This window comes from Anolis carolinensis, unplaced genomic scaffold (assembly GCF_035594765.1).
Source record: "Anolis carolinensis isolate JA03-04 unplaced genomic scaffold, rAnoCar3.1.pri scaffold_7, whole genome shotgun sequence".
Classification (NCBI taxonomy): Eukaryota; Metazoa; Chordata; class Lepidosauria; order Squamata; family Dactyloidae; genus Anolis; species Anolis carolinensis.
This window is the reverse complement of record NW_026943818.1, coordinates 31,604,592-31,622,206: the sequence shown is the minus strand read 5'-3', so window position 1 is coordinate 31,622,206 and position 17,615 is coordinate 31,604,592. Positions and strand designations below refer to the sequence as shown.

General features: G+C 44.9%; 1 protein-coding gene across 6 annotated transcripts in view; it reads right to left on the bottom strand.

Moving 5' to 3' along the window:
• Positions 1–276: 276 nt before the first annotated feature.
• unc13a (unc-13 homolog A) overlaps positions 277–17,615 on the bottom strand; it is an 89,213-nt gene continuing 71,874 nt past the window's right edge. For 3 of the 6 annotated variants that reach the window (XM_062960104.1, XM_062960103.1, XM_062960110.1), the window contains 7 exons: positions 16,339–16,395; positions 16,114–16,194; positions 12,461–12,608; positions 10,939–10,995; positions 5,573–5,665; positions 4,349–4,508; positions 277–2,897 (listed from right to left, as the gene is read on the bottom strand). In XM_062960104.1, coding sequence (XP_062816174.1) covers positions 2,606–2,897; positions 4,349–4,508; positions 5,573–5,665; positions 10,939–10,995; positions 12,461–12,608; positions 16,114–16,194; positions 16,339–16,395 — 888 coding nt within the window. In that variant the 3' untranslated portion in view covers positions 277–2,605. The remainder of the gene's footprint in view (positions 2,898–4,348; positions 4,509–5,572; positions 5,666–10,938; positions 10,996–12,460; positions 12,609–16,113; positions 16,195–16,338; positions 16,396–17,615) is intronic. The other 3 variants (XM_062960105.1, XM_062960107.1, XM_062960108.1) reach the window with 1 other exon arrangement.

Genomic DNA, 17,615 nt, shown 5'->3' with positions numbered 1-17,615 from the left:
TGACCCAAATATAAGCCAACCAGGACCCTCACCCGAGTATAAGGCTTTTTCAGTCTTAAAAAAAAGGTTTATACTCAAGTGTAAATAAAGCCTTTAGAACCGCTGAAAAAGGGCTGAAAAACTAAGCTTATACTTGAGTATATACAGTATATATCATATTTTACATGTAATGCTGCTAATAATATTACAGTATAGTGAAATAGTACGATATAGTAATATATAATGCTAATAATATATATAGTATGTACAAAACAAAAGAGTCCGCCAACCAAGTCATCCTTTTCTTCCTTTTTTATTTTATTTATTTTTTGGTCATGTCAATTAATAAAATATTTGTATAGAGCCCCAATTTATTATTATTTTTTTCAAAATAGTGCAAAACATCTCACTGGTCATGCATCCATTTGTTGGTGAAACGGTCGCTCGGTCCACTTCACGGGGAAGGAAACGTTATGTACAGAACTGACGACACGGAGACGCGCTCGGTCCGGAATCTCGGCCTCGTCTTCCCCAAACGTCCTCGGAACAAATTGATTCGATTCCCGTTTTTTCCCCCCGACCACATGCCAAACGTTAAAAGGATTACTGGGGAACGGCCCGTTACGTCGGAATAATCTCCCGATCGAGACCGATAGAGAACCAAGGATTGGGTTTGTGTGTGTAAACATTCAACTCAACGTCCGACACTTTGGTCCCGGGCAAATTGCATGGAAATATAGAGACATAAATATAGAGATATATGTATGTTTAAAAACCGGAAACGGCCCGAGGAAGGATCCTGTCGTTTGGAAGAAGCAAAGAACGTAAAGAATCCTCGAAAGGAGCTACGGAAACATCCATTGGCTTAACAGTCATTTCTCCCTCCGGGCCCGGTGCTTCTCTCACAATGCAATCATTAATCGATACAATCCCAGGATTTCTTGTGGAAGGGAAGCTCGTTGGTGGGATCCTTGCCTTGCATAGGTCCGACATCTGATCCTTGGGCTCTTCGCTGGAAATTAAATCTCCCCGCCTGAGATTTTGGGACAGGATAAGCAGATCTTATGGAGAAAGGCGGACGGAATGGGCTGGGTTCGAAATAATAATAATAATAATAATAATAATAATAATAATAATAATAATAATAATAATTTCCTTTGATTCCATTAACCACAACAGAGCCACACCACTATGACTCCTTGTTAACTGCCACGGTTTGGTCTGGTGGAGTTGTGGAGTTCATGGGAATTCTGAGCCAAACTACACATCCCAGCATCCTTCAGACAGCAGCCATGGTGGTTAGAGGAACCATCGTTCCTCTACAAAGGTCAACACAGGAACCATCTACCTATAGATATAATCGATGTATGTATGTCCGTTTGTCCCACAAAGGCTGGGTGAAGTGTCCCTCTGTGATGTGACTGGATTGGCGAAGCGGAAGGGAGGAAAGAGCCACAAAGGGAGCCATGTCGCCATGGAAATGTTGTGAGGTAGGCCTTTCCAGAACTGGAGAAGGGAGAAAGTAGGCCTGGAGAAGATAGAGAGCAGTGGTCCCAATGATAGATCCTTGGGGAAATGCCAAGTATATATTAGACATGTCCAAAAAATCGTTTTGAATCGTATATCGGAATTATTTCGGATTGTTCTCGCTTTTTGATACGCATTCCGAGACATTGTCTCACAGCGCAACCAGCAATGTAATTCGAACCATTGTTGGCCCATTCTCTAATTGTCTCAATGTTTCGTTAATCCCCCCCCCAAAAAAATTTAAATATATATTTAAAAATATTAAAAAAAAATTTTTTGTTTCTGCAACCTACCTTGAATGGGAGCCTAGCGCAGCCTAACATGGCTGCTGCCCCCCGGCCAATCAGAAGCTTCCACGATGGACGCAAAGGTGGGGGCTAACGTCCTCTGCGTCCACATGGAAGATTGCCATACAAGCCCGGCGTGTAGCGATTGCGCATGCGCGCCCCCCATTTTAGAAACATTTAGAATTATTACGAATTTTCGGAAATATCCGAAATTTTTGGGTGAAAAAAATCGGAAATACTTTCTATATCGAAGCGCCAGCGCCCCCTACTTTAGAAACGAGAATTGAAACATTTTTTTTCATTGATCGGACATGCCTAGTATATATGCTAGTAGTGCTTCTTAGCTGACAACTTAGAAGTCTGGATCTTGTTCCGTGTGTCTGAGCAGTTTTGCCAGAATGTCAGAGAAGAATTGAGACAAAGAGGTTATGGGCCCAGCATGGTTCCGCTGTGCAGATTTGCGGCTGGTGATAACCCTGGACTACGGAAGGCTGCGAAATCCACCTAAGGTTTCTCGTGGCTGTTGTCGTTGTATTTTTCTCCCTATTCCTTAGAAGGGCCACCCTGTCCCTTGCTCGCTTCTTCCCTCTAGTGGCTTGGAGGAGAAAAGGCATGGGTGAGATTTGGCAATGCGTGAGTGGCGGGAGAGGGCAATCCTTGGCAGTGGGAGCGAGGCTCCCAAATAAAGGGGCGGGGAAGGGCGGTCTGGAGAACTCTATGGCTTCAACATGGCTGTATCAAAGAAGGGCGGGACGAGGGCGCGAGGGAGGATAGTGGGGACGGGGCGGACGACCGACCGGAGAGAGCGGGCCTTAGCTGGTGCTGCCCTCCTCGGCCGAGCGCGTGTCCGACTTCAGCTTGACGAACTCCTTGGCCACCTCGTCGTTGTTCCGCTGGGAGAGGATGCGCAGCACCGTGAGGCCCGTGTCGTCCATGTGGATGCGCCGGCCCATGGGCAGCCAGCAGGCGCAGCTCCCGCGCTGCATGATGTCCTTCAGCTGCAGGATGGCGATGCCCACCGTCCGGTCCTCCCGGGCAAAGCAGTAGTCCTTGACGCAGACCTGGAGCTCGTAGCATTCGGGGCCCGTCTCAGTCCCCAGGGTGCTGTGGGGGGCGATAGGGGAGGGGGTCCAATGTGAGACACGGAAGCCCAGCAGAACTGGGGTGCCTTCACCGTTCTACTAACATGAGAGCTGGACCTGGACCTATGAACATGAGAGCTCAACCTGGACCTACTAACGTGAGAGCTCAACCTGGACCTACTAACGTGAGAGCTCAACCTGGACCTACTAATGTGAGAGCTCGACCTGTACCTACTAACCTGAGAGCTGGACCTACTAACGTCAGAGCTGAACCTGGACCTACTAATGTCAGAGCTGGACCTGGACCTACTAACGTGAGAGCTGAACCTGGACCTACTAATGTCAGAGCTGAATCAGGACCGACTAACGTCAGAGCTGAATCTGGACCTACTAACGTGAGAGTTGAACGTGGATCTACTAATGTGAGAACTCAACCTAGATCTACTAACGTGAGAGCTTAACCTGGACCTACTAATGTCAGAGCTGGACCTGGACCTACTAACGTCAGAGCTGATCCTGGACATACTAACGTCAGAGCTGGACCTGGACCTACTAACGTGAGAGCTGAACCTGGACCTGCTAATGTCAGAGCTGAATCAGGACCTACTAATGTCAGAGCTGAACCTGGACCTACTAATGTGAGAGCTGATTCTGGATCTACCAATGTGAGAGCTTAACCTGGACCTACTAACCTGAGAGCTGGACCTACTAACGTGAGAGCTGATCCTGGACCTACTAATGTCAGAGCTGGACCTGGACCTACTAACGTGAGAGCTGGACCTGGACTCACCAATGTGAGAGCTCAACCTGGACCTACCAATGTGAGAGCTCAACCTGGACTTACTAATCTGAGAGCTGGGCATGGGCCTACTAATGTGAGAGCTCAACCTAGACCTACTAACATCAGAGTTGAACATAGATCTACTAACGTGAGAGCTGGACCTGGACCTACTAACCTGAGAGCTCAACCTGGACCTACTAATGTCAGAGCTGAATCAGGACCTACTAACATGAGAGCTGAACCTGGACCTACTAACGTGAGAGCTGGACCTGGACTTACTAATGTGAGAGCTGAACCTGGACCTACTAACATGAGAGCTGGACCTACTAACATGAGAGCTCAACCTGGACCTACTAGCATGAGAGCTGGACCTGGACCTACTAATGTGAGAGCTGAAGCTGGACCTACTAATGTGAGAGCTGGACCTGGACCTACTAACGTGAGAGCTGAATCTGGACCTACCAATGTGAGAGCTCAACCTGGACCTACTAACGTGAGAGCTCAACCTAGACTTACTAACGTGAGAGTTGAACGTGGATCTACTAACGTGAGAGCTCAACCTGGACCTACTAACGTCAGAGCTGAATCAGGACCTACTAACGTCAGAGCTGAACCTCGATCTAACGTGAGGCTGGACCTGGACCTCCAACGTATTTGTAGCTCTCCAGTTTGGTGGCGTAAGTCTTACTCACAACGTGATGCTTTCGTTGTATTTTGGGGACCAGCTATTATTCTTGGACTTGGTGGCGAACTTCCTCTTCTTGTCGCTCAGGTGCGGCCCGATGATGTTGACTTCCACGAAGGGCCGGAAGATGCCAGACGTCTGCCATTTCAGGTCATTGGCGGCCACCACTGGTGGGAGAAAGACCATGAGTCCAAACTGGAGGACTTCTAAGCATTAGATATCACTCCATCTACCACAAAACTTCACAACGGTCCTGGGAGGTCAGTGTTAGCTCGGACTCTTTTGTCCAGAAGCCCAGGAGATGAGAATCTGTACCTCTCCTAAGGAGCTTGCTGGGACACAGAGGGCGGAGCTAGGCAAAGGGGGCAGGGCCTCCTTCCAAGAGCCTGAGATAGGGCTGAGCCTCTGTATTTCTCCTGAGAGGCCTTTTAGGACTAAAGGGCGGGGCTAGGGGTGGGGCCTCTTCTCAAGAGCCCGAGACAGGGCTGAGAATCTGTACCTCTCCTGAGGCGCTTGTTGGGACACAGAGGGCGGAGCTAAGGAAGGGGGTGGGGCCTCCTTCCAAGAGCCCGAGACAGGGCTGAGCCTCTATACTTCTCCTGAGAGGACTTTTAGGACTAAAGGGCGGGGCTAGGGGTGGGGCCTCTTCCTAAGAACCCGAGACAGGGCTGAGCCTCTATACTTCTCCTGAGAGGACTTTTAGGACTAAAGAGCGGGGCTCAGGCGGAGGCGGGGCCTCATTCTAAGAGCCTGAGACAGGGCTGAGCCTCTATACTTCTCCTGAGAGGACTTTTAGGACTAAAGGGCGGGGCTAGGGGTGGGGCCTCTTCTCAAGAGCCCGAGACAGGGCTGAGAATCTATACCTCTCCTAAGGAGCTTGTTGGGACACAGAGGGCGGAGCTAGGGAAGTGGGAGGGGCCTCCTTCCAAGAGCCTGAGATAGGGCTGAGCCTCTATATTTCTCCTGAGAGGCCTTTTAGGACTAAAGGGCGGGGCTATACCTCCCCTGAGGCGCTTGTTAGAACATGGGGGCGGGGTATAGAGGTCCAGCCCCGTCAGGCACTTGGGAAGAGGCCACGCCCCCTCCTCTAGCCCCGCCCCCTGTGTCCAGGACAGGGATAGAAGCTCAGCCCTGCCTCAGGGCTCGTAACTCCTCCCATCCCAGTCCTGGCTGCCCATTTGATATACAGAATGGTCGACAAGATCCTTAGATCTAAAGATTTTGGGCTTACCTTTGACCGTCACTTTGTGCTCGCCGGTCCCAGGGTGGGTGATCAACTCCACGTGGATGGAGACTTCGCCAACCGGGTCGTCCACACCGGATCCTGCACGACAAAGCGGTGGTGAGGAGGTACAGAATGGACATTAGCCCATGTGTTGGCTTGCACATCCCATCGTCTCTGTCCAGGGATGATGGGAGGTGTAGTCCAAAATCTCTTGGAAGACTCAGGTCATTTTCTCGCTCCGGGTGACCACAAATCAATGTTCCCGCAATACAACGATTTCTCATCCTCCCGCGCAAGAAAACGTGAACCCGCTTCCTCCCGCCACGAGCTTTGGTGACCTGAGCCAAACAACGATGCGGGACATGCCGTGGTTGTCCCGTTCCGCGACCTCTTCTCCCACCACGATGTACCCCCAAAAGCCCGGTCCCGATCCGTCATTCAAACAGGCACCCTCCTCCGCCGAGGGGTTCCACATGCAGCAAAGGCCAAACGGAAGGGCAGGGGGGAGGAAGGGAGCCGGACTCGGACCCACTTGCTTGGAGGGAGAGGAGTTGGATGGCACTGGGGAGGCACCAGTCCAAACTGGGGAGCCACCAAAATGCAACGGGGAGGAGAGGAAAAGGGCGAGACGGAACGCCAATTACTTTGGGTGCCTTTCCAGGTTATAGGGGGGGAATCACTTTGGAGGTGATAAACTCTAAATTATCAAACTTTTTGTGTTGCGGGTTGTGTGTATTTAATGTTAAAAGTGTAATCTGCATACGGACTGGGCTACTAATAAATCACCACTGTCCGAGAGGTCATGAATTCGAAGCCAGCCCGGGTCAGATTGAGCTCCCGACCATTAAATAGTAGACATGTCCAAAAAATCGTTTTGAATCGTATATCGGAATTATTTCGGATTGTTCTCGCTTTTTGATACGCATTCCGAGACATTGTCTCACAGCGCAACCAGCAATGTTATTCAAACCATTGTCAGACCATTCTCTAATTGTCTCTTAATGTTTCGTTAATTTCTCCCCCCCAAAATTTTTTAAAATATATTTTTAAAAATATTTAAATTTTTTTTTTTGTTTCCGCAACCTACCTTGAATTGATTGGCTGCCGCTCCCCGGCCAATCAGAAGCTTCCACGATGGACGCAAAGGTGGGGGCTAACGTCCTCTGCGTCCACATGGAAGATGGCCATACAAGCCCGGTGTGTAGCGATTGCGCATGCGCGTCCGCCATTTTAGAAACATTTAGAATTATTACGAATTTTCGGAAATATCCGAAATTTTTGGGTGAAAAAATCGGAAATACTTTCTATATCGAAGTGCCAGCGCCCCCTACTTTAGAAACGAGAATTGAAACATTTTTTTCATCGATCGGTCATTTTTTTCATTGGTCTAATTGACATGCCTATTAAATAGCCTTGATCGTTGTTGACCTAAGCAGCTCGAAAGACAGTTGCATCTGTCGAGTAGGAAATTTAGGTACTGCTCTATGCGGGAAGGCTAATTTAACTAATTTATGACACCATAAGACATCTGTCGAGTAGAAAACTTAAGGTACCGCTTTATGCGGAGAGGCTAATTTAACTAATTAACCATAAAAACTTCCAGTGGCTTGCGGAAAGAATGAGGAAGTACTACCATCAAGGGCTCGGAGGTCACAGTGGACGATGCAACGGCAGCTCCCCCTTGTGGCCGGAATCGAGCATAACCTCATGAAGCTGGAAAATGTTAAATCGCCTCTGTGTCTTGTCTATATATGTCGTATGTCTAATAATGGAATTGAACGTTTGCTATGTATATGTGCGTTGTGATCCGCCCTGTGAGAAGGAAGGGCGGAATATAAATACTGTAAACAAATAAATGAAATCAATCTTAACGAAAACAAGAGCGTAAGCTTGAAACAGGGCAGAGTCCTCCAGGAACTGGATAGACGATCAGGTCGGAGGCTCAAATGCTACGCTCCGGCAAGACTATGTAAATAGTGTATGTAACTTCAATAAATATAAGAGCCGCTGGTTTCAGCAGACAGTGAGGGAGTGTGTATTCCTCGAGGAGCTGGACAGACGATCCGGTCAGGGGCTCAAATGCTACGCCCCGGTAGGACTATGTAATTAGTGTATGTAACCTCGATAAATATAAGAGCCGCTGGTTTCAGCAGACAGCCGGGGAGTGTATGTTTATTTCTGTGCGACTGAGCTGATTGCCTGATCGCTGGAGAAGAAGGTAAATTGATTTGTCATTGGACTTGGTTTGTGGCAGAGTCCTCGAGGAGCTGGACCGACGAGCAGGTCGGGGGCTCAAATGCTACGCTCCGGCAAGACTATGTAAATAGTGTATATAACCTCAATAAATATAAGAGCCGCTGGTTTCAGCAGACAGTGAGGGAGTTTGTATTCCTCGAGGAGCTGGACAGACAATCAGGTCAGGGGCTCAAATGCTACGCTCCGGTAGGACTATGTAAATAGTGTATGGAACCTCAATAAATATAAGAGCCGCTGGTTTCAGCAGACAGCCAGGGAGTGTGTGTTTATTTCTATGCGACTGAGCTGATTGCCAGATCGCTGGAGAAGAAGGTAAATTGATTTGTCGTTGGACTTGGTTTGTGGTAGAATCCTTGCAGAGCTGGACAGACGATCAGGTCAGGGGCTCAAATGCTACGCTCCGGTAGGACTATGTAAATAGTGTATGTAACCTCAATAAATATAAGAGCCGCTGGTTTCAGCAGACAGCCGGGGAGTGTGTGTTTATTTCTGTGCGACTGAGCAGATTGCCAGATCGCAGGAGAAGAAGGTTAATTGATTTGTCGTTGAACTTGGTTTGTGGCAGAGTCCTCGAGGAGCTGGACAGACTAGCAGGTCAGAGGCTCAAATGCTATGCTCTGGCAGGACTATGTAAATAGTGTATGTAACCTCAATAAATATAAGAGCCGCTGGTTTCAGCAGACAGCCATTGTGTATTTATTTATATCCAGATCTCCGGAGAAGAAGGTAAATTGAGACAGAAGGTGAATGTGTCTCAATTTAGCCCCTTCTTGACACAATCAAGGTGGCGGATACAATTAGATCTCGTGGAAGGAAATAAGTGTTATCTCACGTAATAATTAGCCTGATTGGAAGATATTATTATTCTCGTAACGATCTCTTTGGGCAGAGAAAGGCCACGAAGGGTGTGAAACTAGAGCTAGGAAAGGGAAGGGAAGGGAAGGAGGAAGAGGGCGAAGCCTTTGAGGACTACCTGGATCTACAGACTTTCTCCTTGCATGCTCCTCCCGCCCCCCGATTCCCGAGCTGCATGCGGAGACTCGTCCGATCCGGAAACCAAGAGGCTTCGGACAAACCAACACCCCTGAGACCACACAGTGCCGACCCCTATGGAGTCGCCTCCAATCCCTCCTCCATTGGTTGGTAGGCTAATGCAGGAACCGGGGGGGGGGGGTCATTCTGATGCAGGGAGGAGGGAGAGCTGGGGGAGAAAATCAGCACCCGGTACAGGGCTAGTTTCAATGGGGAGGGGAAAGGGTTCGGGCCCAGTGGTCACCCGTTCCATAGACCTAGGGATGGACGGCAGGGTGGTGAATCCATTCCAGGTTCTAGCTTTGACAGAGCTATCTGATAGGGCTGTGCGATCAATACTCTTACGAAATTGGGGAGGGGTGTTTTCTGAAATTTTCCTTATCTACGGACCTAATACTCATTACGAAATTGGGGGGCGGGGGGTTTCCCCGAAAGCTCTGTTGGAATTATAGTGAGTTTCATTACCATAGCTCTGAAAACGAGAGAGAAACGAGCCCCTGAAGTTTCCCAGTTTCTTAAAAAATTTTGTAAAACATTCAAAAATTCCACAAAAATTAGTGGATGAGCATAACATTCCGAAACTTGGTGGGATAAGAGTGGGAAAGCTGTATTAGAATTATAGTGAGTTTCATTATAATAGCTCTAAAAATGAGGGCGAAACGAGCCCCTGAAGTTTACCCGTTTTTTTTAAAATACTGTAAAAAATTCAAAAATTCCGTAAAAATTAGTGGATGAGCATAACGTTCCGAAACTTGGTGGGATAACAGTGGAAAAGTCGTGGTAGAATTATTGTGAGTTTCATTACTATAACTCTAAAAACGAGGGAGAAACGAGCCCGCTCGCTCAATTACCCGAAGAAAAAGTATCAAAAAATTCGTCATTTCGTTTATGGGCCTAAACGTTTTTGTAACCATAAGGAAATGACGAATTTTTTGATACTTTTTCTTCGGGTAATTGAGCGAGCGAGCTCGTTTCTCCCTCGTTTCTAGAGCTATTGGGATGAAACTCGCTATAATTCTACCACGCCTTTTCCACTGTTATCCCACCAAGTTTCGGAATGTTATGCTCATCCACTAATTTTTACGGAATTTTTGAATTTTTTACAATTTTTTTTTAAAAAAGGGTAAACTTCAGGGGCTCGTTTCTCCCTCATTTTAAGAGTTATAGTAATGAAACTCACAATAATTCTACCACAGCTTTCCCACTGTTATCCCACCATGTTTCGGAAAGTTAAACTCATCCACTAATTTTTGCGGAATTTTTGAATTTTTTACAATATTTTTTAAGAAACTGGGAAACTTCAGGGGCTCGTTTCTCTCTCGTTTTCAGAGCTATCGTAATGAAACTCACTATAATTCTAACACAGCTTTCCCACTGTTAGCCCGCCAAGTTTCGGAACATTACGCTCATCCACTAATTTTTGGGGAAATTTTGAATATTTTACAATTTTTTAAAAAAAATCAAAGGAAGTTCAGGGACTTGTTTCTCCCTCAATTTTAGAGCTATTGTAATGAAATTTCATAATATCGTAATTTTTAGGGAATTTTTGAATTTTTTTTTACATTTTTTTAAAAAACAAAGAAAGTTCAGGGAGTTGTTTCTCCCTCAATTTTAGAGCTATCATAATGAAATTTCATAATTTTGTAATTTTGGGGGAATTTTTGATTTTTTTTTTACAATATATATATTTAAAGAAATGGGAAAACTTCAGGGGCTCGTTGGGAGGCTTCCAAATGCTACATGATTGGGGAGTGTTTCGATTTTTACATTGTCTCCCCCTCCCTTTCCTGCATGTTTCTTTATAGCAATTTGTTTGCACAAATCTAACGAATTACGAGGACGAACGATAGCATTGCACAACCCTACTATCTGAGGTAGTGAATATTGCTAAAGACCGGGTTCGGGACTTTTGGGAGCTCCCTTGAATCGAAACCAGGATTGGATATGCCTGTTGTCTCTTTCAGCTCCCAATCCAGGATCCGGTTCCGGGACTTTCACTAGCCCTGGCCGGGGCAACGGGTTTCGGGACGGGTGCATTTGAGGCAAGGAAGGAGTGTCGAGGGGACGGACGGTGCAAGACGTACCCTTTTCGGGATATGTTTCTTCACTAAGAGTGAACCTAACACCTTTTCCACCATGGACTAATGATGGAAAAAGGAAGGAAGGAACGAGAAAGAAAAGAAAGAAAGAAGAGCGAGAGAAAAAGAGTGAAAAAAAAAGAAGAGGAATAAAGGAAAGAAAGAGCGAAAAACGAATACGGGAAAAAAGAGCAAGGAGGTCAAATGAGAGTGAAAGAGCGGGAAAGAATGAACGCGCCAGAGGAGGTATGGAAAGAGGCAAGAGACGGAGAGAGAAAGAAAAGGAAGATCAGAACAAACACTGATTCGGAGGATTCAAAAGAGAGGTTAGAAAAATCCAGATCACGATGTCGTACGATCCCGTATCTGCAGTTTCGTTTATCCGCTCCCAACAAAATATCTCCCCGTTCGGCATTTTCTGGGTCCTCCAGCACGACTCTATATAGTATCCTTTGTATTAGGAAAATTATCATCCTTAAGGCATGGTTAGTAGCCAGCTGCAATAAATCACTACTAACCCAGAGGTCATGAGTTCGAAGCCAGCCCGGGTCGGATTGAGCTCCCGACCATTAATAGCCTAGCTCACTGTCGATCTAAGCAGCTTGAAAGACAGTTGCATCTGTCGAGTAGGAAATTTAGGTAACGCTTTATGCGGGGAGGCTAATTTAACTAATTTTACGACACCATAAGACATCTCTCGAGTAGCAAATTTAGGGACCGCTTTATGCAGGGTGGCTAATTTAACCAATTTACGACACCAAAAGACATCTGTCGAGTAGCAAATTTGGGTACTGCTTTATGCTGAGAGGCTAATTTAACTAATTAACCATAAAAACTTCCAGTGGCGTGCGGAAATAATGAGGAAGTACTACCATCAAGGGCTCGGGGGTCACAGTGGATAAAAATCTGTTGAGTAGCAAATTTAGGGACCGCTTTACGCGTGGAGCTTAATTTAACTAATTAACCATAAAAACTTCCAGGGGCTTGCGGAAAGAATGAGGAGGTACTACCATCAAGGGCTCGGGGGTCACAGTGGACGATGAAACGGCAGCTAGATGACACCTAGAAGGCAGAGTGTTTGCGGGAGGTGTCGACCACTGATAAGCGATGGGCTATAAGTCAGGATACTGGGAGGTGTTCGAGTAGGAAATGTAGGTACCACTTTATGCGTGGAGGCTAATTTAACTAATTTACGACACCTAGAAGGCAGAGTATTTGCCGGAGGTGTCGACCACTGATAAGCGATGGGCTATAAATCAGGATACTAGGAGGTGTTCTTTCTCTTTCGTCATTGATCTCTTTCTGTGACTATTTCTCGAGAAAGTAAATAAAGATTTGAACCGCTGGGCTGAGCTGAAAACAGAGTAATATAGTGTGCTTTTATCAAGGGATTGAAAGAGCAGGTGCCTACTCGGAGCTCGCTACGAGCCGTACTTTTGCTAGAGGACCCAGGCCGACCCACAACTAAGGATCTCCAAGGATTTGGCCGCCCAAAGAATACGATTCCGACCGTCCCGATTACGCTTACCTTGAGCGTTTTGCGTCTGGACGAAGGTTTTGATGAGCAGGTCGGTGGCCTGCGTGTAGAGCGAGAGGGCGTACCGCAGGGACTGCAAGTCCGGACTTTTCTCCAGGAAGGTTTTCTTGAGGCCGACCCCTCCGGCGTGGAAGTATTGCTGGACGGAAAAGTTAGAAAGAGGGGGAAATTGATCCTTTTAATTGAATTGTCCCATTTTGAAAATTATTTTAGGCGGAATGCTAAATGGGAGGGTTTGAAATAAGTATAAAAATTTGGGTCATATCATCAGTCAGCCTTGTTGTCCCAATTCCATTTTTTCCAATGATTAATTTGTTTATTTACTTTTTATAATTTATCTGGATTATATTGTTTAATTTTTTTGGGTATGTAAAATGCCTAGGTATTTTAAATTCTTTCTCCCCCCAGTTTCACTCCTAGGATAGATCGGGTGTCTTTCAATAATAATAATAATAATAAAACTTTATTTTTATATCCCGCCCCATCTCCCCGAAGGGACTCGGGGCGGCTCACAACAGGGACAAGCCCGAAAACAACAACACAACATATTGGACAAAAACTTAAAAACATTCCAACGATACACAGAATAAAATAATAGGCCATACATTAAAATCCAAGCGGATAAAATCAGAGTAATTAAAAGCAAATTAACTCCTTCCAGTTGAGATTTTTATTTAAAATTTCTGATTTTTCAATATTAATAGTTAGGCCTGAGAGCTTTTCAAATGTTTTGATTACTTTTATTTATTATTTATTTATTTATATCACTTTTAGCCTCGCCTTTCTCCCCGAGGGGACTCAAAGCGGCTTACAATAAATAGGCAAAAATTCAATGCCTAAAAACAATGTAAAAACAACAATTCCTATAAAACAGATAGCATTGCAAAATAAAATCACATTATATAAAATTTTAAACATGTCCAAGATTAGAATCCATACTTTTGTTACTGCCTTTACCGAGTCCTCCATTGTGCCGATTAGGACTATCGTGTCGTCTGCGTATAAATTAATTTTTATTTCTTCTCTATCTATCTTATATCCTTTTATACTTTTGTCTAATCTGATTAGTTTAGCTGGAGGTTCTATTGCTAGGGCGAAAAGTAGCGGGGAGAGAGGGTAACCTTGTTTGGTTCCGCTTTTTATTTCAATAATTTAATAATCGATCATAATCATACCATTCGTTGGGCTCAGTAGACGATTCGAGGCACTCTAGTCCCCTTCAACAAAGTCCAATTTGATTATTGACAGATCTGATTGACGCATCTTCTCTAGTTTGACCCTATGGTCAACTTCTGTGCTGGGGGACCCAGAGATTTCTAGAGCAGGGATTCTCAAACTGTTATGGTTGAGCCTTCGGGCTCCGGTAATAGAAGAAGGGGTCATAAGACTCCTCGAGAGTCAGACTCTTTCGAGGACCGTGAACGAAAACGGCTCCGGGATTTGTTTACAGACCCGACAGATGAGGACTCATTTGAGGGTTTTTCTGAGGGTTTGGAGGAAGAGATGGCCAGCTCGGAGGAGGACGACATGGAATGGACTCGTGTGAGGGAGGATTTGGGTGTTGGGGAAACAGGCAATGAAAGCATGGGAGGTGATTGGCGGGTTGCAGGATCAGACCCATGGAGGGATGGAGCGGGATCCACAGCTGGGGATGCTGTGGGGCGTAGTCAAAGGTGTTTTAGCTCTGATGAGGATGATGATGATGAGGCACCTGGAATTAGGATAGCAGCTGACACCGATGATGAGCTTGAACTGGGATAAATTGGGGTTTGGGACCAATGTCTAATTGCGTTGGGCAAGGTAATCTGGACGGACGCTTGGGCTTTTGTTGGGGAACTTCCTGAAGACGGGTGTGATTCGTTGCTGGATACGTAAGTTTACCAAGGACACTGGGCATTGACGGCGGGAGGAACTGTGCGGGGTTTTTCTCTGTGCAACTTGTGTTTAATCTCGATAGCTTGGACCTCCATCGTCTTTTTGACGGGCAATATCTACTCGCACTGGATTGACGCTGGACTGACTGACTTCGATTCCGGATTATCCCTTCTGCTGGCTATCGGTGAGACCTTTGGATTTCTAGACGACTACGCTTGGCTATTGACCTCTGGACCGGATTGGGACCCTGCTGACTGCCGTTACCCTGACTGCTGTGCCTGGACCTGGATATCGTTGGCCGCTGAACCTTAAACTGAATCCTGACTACGACCACGCTTTTCGTTCGCTGCAGGGAGGAATAAACAAGCCTGGTTTATTCTCCTGCTGTTTCTGAGTAGCAGAGAGGAATCTGCCACCAGTCTGTTGTTTACATTCTGACTCCTGTTGATCCTCTTTTGTTTGCATTGTTTGCCAGGCTGAAGTAAGCACTTTTGATTTAATCCGGATTATACTTCTGTTTAACCCGGTTTATCCCTTTGAATCGTTTAAGCTCAAACTGAGTTGTTTTTTGTTACTTATCACACTGAAGTCAAGTGTTTGCCCTGTTCTTTGTCTCCTACGGGCGTTTTTAGTTCTGTAACCTCAATAAACTGAGTTTTGTTTTACTCGCTGGCGTTCTGTCCTTGACACAAACTGTGCTCCGCAGAACCCTTATTATTATTATTATTATTATATTATTATTATTATTATTATTATTATTATTATTATTATTGACACAAAGACACAGTATGACGCACCAAACGAGATCTATATGCTGGATTTCGTATCACAAAATCACAAGTCGAACACTTCCCAAGTATTTAGGACTGTGCAATGTATAATATACAATATATACTGTATATATAATATAGTATATTGTATATGCATATAATATTCATAATAATATTATAATGTAATACACAATACTAATAATAGTGCAATATAATGATATTAATTATATCTTTGTATTACATGTAATATTACTAATGATATTATCGTATAGTAATTTAATGCTAATATGGTGCTATGCTAATATAGTAGAGTCTCACTTATCCAAGTCTCGCTTATCCAAGCCATTTTTGTAGTCAATGTTTTCAATATATCGTGACATTTTAGTGCTAAATTCGTAAATACAGTAATTGCAACATAACATTACTACGTATTGAACTACTTTTTCTGTCAAATTTGTTGTATAACATGATAGTGCTTAATTTGTAAAATCATAACCTAATTTGATGTTTAATAGGCTTTTCCTTAACCCCTCCTTATTATCCAAGATATTCGCTTATCCAAGCTTCTGATGGCCCGTTTAGCTTGGATAAGTGAGACTCTACTGTATATATAATATAGTATATTGTATATGCATATAATATTCATAATAACATTATAATGTAATACACAATACTAATAATAGTGCAATATAATCATATTAATTATATCTTTATATTACGTGTAATATTACTAATAATATTACCGTATAGTAATTTAATGCGAATATGGTGCTATGCTAATAATATAATATATTGTATGTACATATAATTTGTAAGCTGCTCTGGGTCCCCTTCGGGGTGAGAAGAGCGGGATATCAATGTTGTAAATAAATAATATGACAAAGAATCGGTACAAGAAAACCGCACTACAAACTAGAGCTGACAGCTGGCACAACAAACTGGATGGCCCTAGGGGTCTAAAAATTCCTACGAGAGACCCCAATCCTACGATGGGCCTACCTTGATGGTGTCCAAGGCTAGCTCCACAACGGCGCACTGTTTGGGGGTCAAACTCTTGGCTTCCTCGCGCACCATGTGGTCCTAGAAGGAGCAAAATATGGACGGTTAGGTAGATAATACACTGTTTAATGCCTTGACTGGAACTTCAGTCAAAATGGGAAATACAGTTCTAATGGACATGTGGTCGCGCTCCTCCACTGAAGAGTTAAGCGCGGAGCCTCTTACCTTGAGTTTCGAAAGCTGGCCCAGTTCTTTGGCCGCGTTGAATATCATCTGTGTGCCCTGCAACGGGGAAGAAAGAGGGGAAAAGGAAATAGAGGAAAAGAAGAAGAAGGGAATAATAGAAAAGGAACGAGTGTTTTTGTAGTTCGGGAAACTGGCGCATAGAATTAAGTTTGCAGCTCCGGGTTGTGATGGCGGATTTCGGTCAGGAATAATTCACAAAACTGCCGCTCCCAATTCGGCCCCGTCCAGTTTCTGGGATGCGTTTGTTGCAGCGTTTTTGCGGGAAACACAACGCTCACCGAGAACCAGATTTGCCCCTTTCTTTGTGGCTGAGAGAGTGTGACCTCCCTAAAGGGAACCCAATGGGTTTCCACTCCTAGCTTGGCGTACCAATAGTAGTACTACTACTACTACTACTATTATTAGTAGTAGGGTGAATGTGAATTTCTATAGTTGACCAGATCTCCCAGATTCCCAATATGACACACTTCAAGGCCAGACACATTTGAACCTCTTTCTGTTCCCAAATATGTTGACTACCTTGTCAGTGATGATGATGAGCATATTAACAGAAATATTGAAAATTAACAGTGTATTTTTAATTACAAAAATAATGTACAGGCCCTGAAAGAGTTAAAATGATGCAATTGGTACGGTTTTTTGTGTTATGTAGTGAAATGTTTAATTCATTGTTACTGTGTAAGTGTATGTATTCGCTCCGGTAAGCATTCCAGCAGCCAAGTGGTTAATTACAGCGAGCCCTGATTTATGGCTAGAAGGGCAAAGCATCAAGACTTCCGTTTGAGCTACGTGACCGGAAGATATGTCATAGACTTTGGATTGTGGGATGTGCTAAAAGTTTACTGATAAGAGACATAAAGAAACTCCACGATGGGTTCTTGCCAAGGCAAGAAGTGTCGGAACAGCTCAGGCTGTTTATCTTGCAGAGATCTGTAAATAAAGATTTATTACCGCTGGGATCAGCAGATTGCATACATACATGTCAATTTATTCATTTTTGGGGTCCTACTCCCAAACGGGGTGGAATTTTTAATCGAAACCCTACCGGTATTTTAAGTTGGATCACGAAGAGTATATGTGTGCCAGGTTCGGTCTGGATCCATCAAACCACGTGGCTCCCATGCAGGACAAACATACATACATATTTTCACATTTTTCCCAAATTTGGGACTCAAGGCAGTATATAGCACAGGACAGGGACTCTACTCGTTAAAGCCCACCCGACAACCCCATCCTCATGCAAACAGATAGGCCAA